Here is an 8923-nt window from a genome sequence, read left to right as displayed (position 1 = left end):
GATTCAACAGCCAAAGACCCCGAAACAGACGGTGTAAAAATTGTAGAGTTGTCCTCAAAATTTTTTAAATCGTCTGACTGCATTATCCAATAGAAACGAGGCTCAGCTGCATGCTTTGAATTTCAAAATGATATTACTCCTTGCACAATAGTACCGACAAGTTCGGGGTTCGTGGAGGCACTGTCAGGTTGTTTTTTCTATGGTAATGAGTACTCAAATGTTTAATTATTTCTTCTTTTTTAAATCAACAAATAAAGAAAGCTAGTAGGCTAAGTATTGGTTATAATTTAAAGAGTAATATGTTAGTGGAGGCACTGTTAGGTAAGTATCATTTTTAAAAATTCAATTTAAATAGAAAGCTAGTAAGTATTACATTAAAAGACTAATGCAAGTATTATGGTTAGGCCCAAAATATCTATAAATAATGTTCTTAGGATTTGATATTTTATACATCAATAAATAGGCAACGTCCCAGATGCACAATGTAATATTATTGAACTAAATTTCTTTTAAATATATATTTAAAAAGTGCAGCTTAAGCTTGTAAAGTGACTTTCATATATTTTTTGTATTTTCAAAACAACTGACAAAAACTATAGTTTTTGCAGTATTTGAATGTCTTATTAACAGAATTGTTTTGTTATTACTATTACCCTATTATTTATTACAAAATTCTTCTGTATTTTTTACCACCATTTGTAGTTTTAACAAATACATTTGATTAAACTTAGACCTTAGACATATTATTGTTGTAAAAACAGCATAAACAGTTTGTTTCACAGTTTACAAAGGTTTACCGTAAATTAAGCAAAACATATATGTCTTCCGGTTGACAATATTTTCCTGTTGTGATTTTACATAGTTTTTATGAAAATTCCATGGTCATTTTTTTTTTTACAGAGTACACATATATATATATCTATATGTATATATATATATATATATATATATATATATATACATATATATATATCTATATGTATATATATATATATATATATATATATATATATACATATATATATTTTTTTTTGTTTGTTTTTTTCTTTGTATATATACCTATTATCCAGTTTGCTGGGTCAAACCTGTATACCAATGCTGTTGTGGGTCAGTCCATATTTGACCTACAACTCAGTTAGAATAATAACCCACATTTGGTTGTTTTTAGTGCAGCAGTTTTTAGATTGAATACTGACCAGCTGTTTACTTATACAAAATGCATCTGCTACCTTATTTTGTAGCTAAATTCTTTACCATTTTCCTATATTTTGGTGAATGTCTAAAAAAGTCCCTTTTTAGAATAAAAAACAAAAAAGGCTGCAAAGAGATCAAGAAGAAATTTTGGAGAGTATGGACTAATTACTCTCTTTCAGCGAAAATCTCAGTTTTTTCTCTGTTTTTATTTTACCCTTTTCCCTCTTCCTTCCTCTTTTCTTCCAGGCTTTCTTCCTCTGCATAAGATGGGAGATGCAGCTGGATATAACGCCCCCCCTACACTCACATTCAGATACAGACACACACTCTTCTTCTCCTCTCTCTCGCCCTCCTCCCTTCCTGTCTTTCTAACTCTACTGGGCGGTAAACAGAGGGAGATTTCATTTAGTTCTGAACTGTTGCGACGCTCGGTGCAGTCACTCACGCTCTCTTCATTTTGATCATTCACAGGCACCAACGAGACAAGAAACAAAATCTTGGACTGGACTCACACTCTGCAGCATTAACAGAAGAAGAGAATGCAAAAACAAAAAAAGTGACAGGGATAAGAGGAGTGCAATGTTTGGCATGAGTTGGATTTCACACAATGAGCATACAGCTGCCATGGAGAACACATGAGCAACTGCAGGGATATAGGGAATAATGCTGCTAAGTGAACCTCTTGGATATTTCTGAATTTATTTCATTCCCTTAAACTTTGAGGAGACATTTTACCAACTCGACTGTAAAGACAGCAAGGCCAGAAAAGGTAAGACGATATTCAATGTGTCCTTTCTAGTGGTGCTCATTTAAAACAAAATAAATTACTACTTTAGACAGATATAAAGAAAACAGATCTTTTTACTCTGATTTCCTGCATCTGACCGGTTACTTTAGATGTTTTTAGTGACATAAAAGCTAGATGATTTTCCTGTTTTTCCATACTTATTTCACAGAGCACTATTTGCCCTAATTTCTTTATCGATTCCATAAGCATGGAGGATCAATAGGCACATCATATGATTTTTAATGATGCAAATATATTTGGTTTTAATTTTAGAAACGTTTACTGCTGCAAAATCACATCATTAAACATAACATTTTCTAGCTTAGGTAAAATATATGGTAGATCCTGTTGCCTTGTAGTGTCAGTGGCAACTTTGAGCAAGAAAAGTGTTGCACAGTTGACTTTATTGAATTATTGTCAGGACAGGCTGTAACGGATTCAGGAAGAAAATTGGACCGGTCCTGACAATTATGAAGAGATAAAGATGACAAAAATGCCTCATACACAACACACCACTGCCTGTTGTACTCTATAAAGGTTTAATAATAAAAAAAAGGTTTAATAAAAAAAACTGAGTAAAAAATAGGCAGGGGGTCGACAACGACATTATGTTAGACTGTCTCAGTTTAGTCTTGTTTGTTGAAATGATTAAACTCAAGCTTCCTTGTTTTGATGTTTTTGTGTATCAGTGCATCTAGATTTCACTATCCTGTCTGTGACCTTTGCTTTATCATAATACTTCCATTTGTCTTTAAAATGTAACCTTCCTGTTTAATGCCTGAAGGTGGGACATTGGAGAAAGGACCTCTCTGAGAAGCATGGCGGCTACCAACCCATCATCCTGCTACCCTTTTCTCTTCTTCTTCTTTTCCTTCCTGGTCAGTCAACCAGCACTCACCCAGGACACATCTTTTTCCACAGCGATAGTAACAGATAGTGACCCTGTTCTCACCCCCACCAAACTGGCCAACCGGACAGCTCCAAGCTATGAGGACGTAACCCAGGGGACTCCTCCAGAGACAGGGCTTTCCACCCCCACCAGTGGTGGAGACACCGACGATGAAGACATCCCTCCGGTTGGAGGGACCCGATGCCAGGGGTATTATGACGTAATGGGTCAATGGGACCCGCCATTCAACTGCAACGCAGGCGTCTTTCTGTACTGCTGCGGCACCTGCTTTTATCGCTTCTGCTGCCAGTTCCGTCAGCAGAGGCTGGACCAGACTATCTGCTCTAACTACGACACGCCCATCTGGGCCAACACCGGGAAGCCAGTGGCCACCATCACAGAGGGCCAGGGGGATTCGGACCGGGACCGTACACACCTCATTGTTTATATCATATGTGGCGTTGTCGCTGTCATGGTGTTGGTGGGTATCTTTACCAAACTGGCTCTGGAGAAGACCCGTGGAGGAAGTGGGGGAGGAGCAGGGATACCCCACACTGACCTCAACTCCAGGTGAGAAAATGTGTTTCTAGAAACTGCCTGTTTGCTCATTTTAAATGTGTTTTGATGTTCTTGTGTGTATATGTAGATTTCTGTTAAGCTGTTTATATACACACGTCATAGGGATGTATTTCATAGAAAGTTTAGGCTTTGATGATGCATTTGTGGTAATCTTTTCCCAAACTGTGATCCACACAGTCAAAATTATAAATACACACTCAAATATTTGTTTCATTATACACATAAATGTTCCTTAGTGAGTTGCCACTCACTCCACACTTTTCCTAACAATCATCATGTTTCTGTCATAATTCTAGCTGGATACTTGACCACTCTTCTTTACAGTACTGGTAGAGTTTATTTGTACAGGTTTCAATGAATTAATTGGATTACTGCCAGGGCTTTTAGGCTAGATTCGCAAATTTTCACTAGGGCTGTCAGGATCTTTGCGGGGCCATTCAGCAAGCCTTCCAAAACCATTTTTTTCTGTACTTTTGGATCATTGTCTTGTTAGAACACCTAAATGTCTCCAAATTTTAATCCTATGACCTGAACTGCCACCCTGTTGTAAATGTTGGAAAGTAGAGAAAACAGGAGAAAAATTCACTGCTTTTTCGAATCAAATCTGTGCGTCAACTTGGAATTTACAACTTCCAGTGTAAGCACATCTCTGTGTGTTTATGTGTATTTGCCCTGGAGCTGTAACTAGAATGTGAGTGAAATTGAATGTTGATCATAAAACATGGACATGCAGGGGAAATGTTCAATCAAAATAGATTTTCATTAGAGTTGGTAATGGCACTCATTGGTCATAAGCTGGCATTTTCAGATAAATGTGGACTTATTGCTCTAGATTGTTTCTTTATGAGTCAGTAATGAGGTGTGTATGCATAAGAGGAACAAGAGTTCTTTTGACATTACTTAAACTCTTTGCTTTTGCTGATAATGTACGTTTAACTGTGCCATTTTTCTTAGTTTTATTTAATTGTTTTTTCAGTTTTTCATATACATCTTTCCTAAAATCACGTTAAGTGGTTGAAATAAATACAAGAAATGTGGAAAAAGAGAAATCCACCAAACATCTCCCGGCCTCCCAAACCTTCCTTAAATGTCTTGCCTTATTGTTTCCTCAATCTATAGTTTATTCTTCTTATCTATCCTTCCTCCTAGTTTTGATCCAATCGCATGCCATTTTGTTTCTCCTAATTAGTTTCTTATCCACAAATCTTCCAACATCCATATTTATTGACAACACTGGTAAGCATGTGTAAAAACCCTTTAAATACATTAGTCTTTTCCTGCAATTATTTTTAACAAAATCCGATCTGCCACAAGTGTTGTATGCCTAACAATCCATTTCCAGTAAATGGTACTGTTGTCGTGGTGTGACATTTTGGACTTTGTTTTATTGTCTCTTGTGATGGTTTATTTTGTCTTGAGGTTTCTATTTTGGTTTTTGTATCATGTTTATTAGTTTGTTTTGCTCCCTCTACCGCCTCCTGGTGTTTTGTTGTTTTCCTCCCTCAAGTTTCCTTTGCGGTTGTTTCCTTATCACTTTGTATGGTTTTGTTATTATTATTATTATTATTATTATTATGGTTCTTTATTCTCCCTGGATTCCTTTAGTTAGTTCTCATTTAGTATTTCTGTTAGGTATTTGTTCTCTCTCTCTCTCTGTTTAGTCCTCAGCTTTGTTTCTATAATTTCAGCCTTCTTTTTTAGGTAAGCTCTAGTTATTGTTTACGTTTATTCCAGTCTTCGTTTCCTCCTTTCCATTCTCAGTTTGTTCCCTTAGTGTTACTTAGGTTTGTTGACTGTTATAGTCTGGGTTCCCTTATGGTTTCTATTTTGTTTAGGCCTTCGGTTGTTGTTCTCCTGTTCCCTCCAGTTTCTGTTTCCTTTAGTTCTTGGTTATTCTGGATTTCTTATGCTTTTGGTTATCTTAGTCTATAGTTTTGCTTAGGTCTGTGTTTCTCTTTATTGTTTATTAGTTCCACCTGTCCCTTCTGCCTCCCTGCCTCCTTGTCACACCTGTTCCCTGTTTCTTTGATTACCTGCCCTTTGTTATCCCTTAGTATATTAGTTGGTTTTGTGTCATTGTGTGTTGCTGGTTCCTCTCCGTTACTACCCCTGATTCTGTTTCGTTATGTTTTTCTGCAAAGAACTCTTATGTAAGTTCTGGTCGGGACTCTTGTAGTACCTGCAGTGATTTGCTACATGTTTGTAAAATACCTCTGAAAATAAATTCTGAAGACTTCTTACAACATGCGCTTCCCAAGCTCTGGTCAGCATTTTGGTCCGACTCAAAATCAAACCATGACAACTATACGTTTTTAAGCAACAGAATTATGTGCTTTGTTCAAATGAACTTTTTTGCAGCAAACAATCCAGGTGGGTCTAATGTATAAAAAGATTTATGCATGGAAAAGCATCTCATATACACTGTTATTTATGGTGGAGAATCTGTGATGCTGTGGGCATGTTACTCTTTCAAAGATCCTATGAGCTCTATTATAGAGTATGGCATTATAAAGTCCTTGACATATCAGGAATTTAAAAAAGAATCGTGTGTTCTCCGCCATTCAACTGAAAATGTGTCACAGACCCAGAGAGCGTTTTGTCCAGACTGCATGGCATTTTATCATTTACTATGTAAATATAGACGGCTGCCACGTCTGACTTTTGAACAGGCCCAGTGAACAGCGATGGGTCAATAACATTCTGGTCCACACTCCAAGCCGGCTGGTGGCGGTAATGCACGACTTTGTTGTATGCCAACCGCCAGAAAATGACAAAGAAGAAGCTATGCGCGGTCCTTTAACGGGGGCTGCTAATGCCCCTTTTCCACTGGCTCCATTTAAGCAGCTCTGCTCCACTTGGTCTCTCCTTGCTTGGTACGGTACCAGTTGTGTTTCGACTGGCCCACTGACGGCTGGAGCTGTGGCAGCTGAAGCCCCGCATCCAGCCGTCAGTAAGTTACTAGCTTGGGAGCTCATGCTTGCTGACAGTACAATGACTAGGTGGTACACAGATGAGAAGATGGCTTTGTCAAAAATACGTAATGTGGACTATGAACATCACACAATTAAAGGTGAATGGACCGAAGCATCCACTTTCCTTTTAACTTTAGTCAGGTGTAAGGCTGCCTTATATATTTTGAATCATTTGGACTTAGAATGGAAATCTAGAGAGACATTATTAAACCAAACATAAGAACTTCAACCAAAGCTATCCGCCTGGGTCTGACTGTAGGACAAGGAGAATAAATAAAACAAGAGGACAGTATGAGCGAGCTACTCGGCTGATAACACAGTCTCTTACAGCACAACAGTGAGCATACAAGTGTTCACTGTGAGTACCGTGGATTTTAGGAAAACACAAAAAACCTTTCACTGACTGGGAAATGATCAAAGAGTGCATGGAAGCTGTGGCAGAAACACTTTTAGATGGAAAAGACCAACTTAAGGAAAAGGTTAAGCAAATTGCCATGCCTGTCACAAGCACAACAAGGAGAGCAGAACTTTATACCAAGATGTACTGACCCAGCTGTGCCAGTAAAAGTGCGTTTAATATTGGTACTTAAATTGAATTGCACTTTTCGTGTTCAGCAGATGATTTCATGGGCATATGAATAACTGATCAGTAGTTAAAAAAACAAAATCTCCAGTGTTAATTAAACGTTAAATTAAACGTTAAATTAAAATGTTCAGACCCCAAAGTGTTTGGATGATGGAGGTAGTGGTCCTTTTGCTATTTTAGTTGGGGACGCCTGCTATAGACAATCTCTGGAGTCAGTTGAAGAAAAGAGGACATAAGAAAACACCCAGGACTCTTGAGGATCTGAAGAAAGGAATGATCAAGATACCTCGTTCTGTAGGCTCCAGTCTTCTAAAATTATATGGGAAAAGACAAGGTTCGGTCCTTTTAGGAAAGGGTTTTATAATCCAATGGAATTTGTTGTATTTTGAGTTATTTTGTTCTGTATTTTGAGGGAATTCCTGGGATATTTTCATGACAGTGGGATTTTCTTCACAAGCCAATAACTATGTATTTCTCTCCATTTTATGTGTTCAAAAACATGTTTATAAATAGTAATTATAGCTATAATTTAACAGTACTATGCATGCCAAAGGTTTAATAATATAGAATGCATCAGAAGTGCCATAAAATAGTTTTTACTATGTTATTTATCAGTAGAAACTACATTGCATACTTGGGGCTGTTCTGACTTGCTCAGTCATAATACAGACTGAAGGCAGCATTCTTTTTGTTTTTATGTGCAAAGAGATGGACTATCACTTCCCTGGTTCTCTCAGTCAGCTAATGGGATTCTCCTGCATTTTCCAGATGTCTCGCCTGGTCCACCTGCCCCACGTTTTCTTCCTCTGTGTCACCCACAAATTTTGTAAGTCAGTTTGTTTTTAGTTCGATTATTGAAAATAAGGCTACAGTGATGAAAGGATATTGTACAAATAATTAACAGTGGGGGAACAAACAGCAGTGCCACTGGTGATTTTCTAAGGTGGATTTTTTTCCCCACAGAATAAAAACTGAAATTAAAGTTTAAACTTTTCTAAAGTTTTCAGTGTTTGATTATGCCACTGCTATAAAAGATTAAGCTCTTTTAAGGCTTTTGTTGTGTCCAGTCCACCTGGTCTTCATACCTCTATGTTTCATGTCCACCTTTGCCTCACCATTACCTTCCTCACCCACCCTTTGCCATTCAAGGTGGACGCTCAGACACTCTTCCCCTGCAAACATCCTCCGATCTGCAGCTCTGTTTCTGTCTCCTATTAACCTGAACAATAACACACATAGATACACACACACCCACACAACCAGGATTAATACTTTCCGCAAGTTGGCACCTCACTGAAATAGAAACAGTCTCGCTGCATAAATAGGCTGACTCTGTAAGCACATCTCAACAGATTACCTCCCCTCCTTCAGATTAAACACATTTCAGTGAGATTAGGGTGCCTCCATTCCTGGACTGCTCTTTCTTCAGGCTTGTTTAGTTATTAGCCTGCTGACATAAATCCCCCGGTCCAAGGACACAGAACTAGGAGCTTGTGTACCCCACTCACTTTCTTGGGTGACATCCACGGCTATGAGCCCACCTACTTCAAAGTTTGGTTATTAGGAGGCGAAACACAAAATTGATATTTTTCTACTAACACTCTATTCAGTCTTTTTTGGAACCTTTTTGATGCTTTCTTCATCCTGGGAATCTATTTCTGTCATCCAACCTCATCACAGCACAAGGTGAAATCCCAGTAGTTTTCCCAAATCAGCTTGGTATTTAAAATCTGGCGCCTGGGTACTTGTTCCAGCTACATGGGCCTCAGCTTGTTTTAATACTGCCCCCCTCGTCCAGCGATAAGGAACAGAAATGCCGCTCTTGGCCCCATGTGTCACGTTTAATGAAAGGCTCCAGCTACAAAAGGCCCTCAGCTTCGGAACAGGGAGAGTAAACAAACACAGGTGACCTTCAT

At 38.2% G+C, this 8923-nt stretch overlaps 1 protein-coding gene across 1 annotated transcript in view; it reads left to right on the top strand.

Annotated features, from left to right (window-relative positions):
* Positions 1 to 1623: 1623 nt before the first annotated feature.
* The window catches only part of shisa8b (shisa family member 8b), a 51004-nt gene continuing 43704 nt past the window's right edge, over positions 1624 to 8923 (top strand). The window contains exons 1-2 of the mRNA XM_047377736.1: positions 1624 to 1963; positions 2766 to 3440. Coding sequence (XP_047233692.1) covers positions 2800 to 3440 — 641 coding nt within the window. The 5' untranslated portion in view covers positions 1624 to 1963; positions 2766 to 2799. The remainder of the gene's footprint in view (positions 1964 to 2765; positions 3441 to 8923) is intronic.

The sequence above is a fragment of the Girardinichthys multiradiatus genome, chromosome 10, assembly GCF_021462225.1.
Source record: "Girardinichthys multiradiatus isolate DD_20200921_A chromosome 10, DD_fGirMul_XY1, whole genome shotgun sequence".
NCBI lineage: Eukaryota > Metazoa > Chordata > Actinopteri > Cyprinodontiformes > Goodeidae > Girardinichthys > Girardinichthys multiradiatus.
This window is presented reverse-complemented; position numbering and strand designations above follow the sequence as displayed.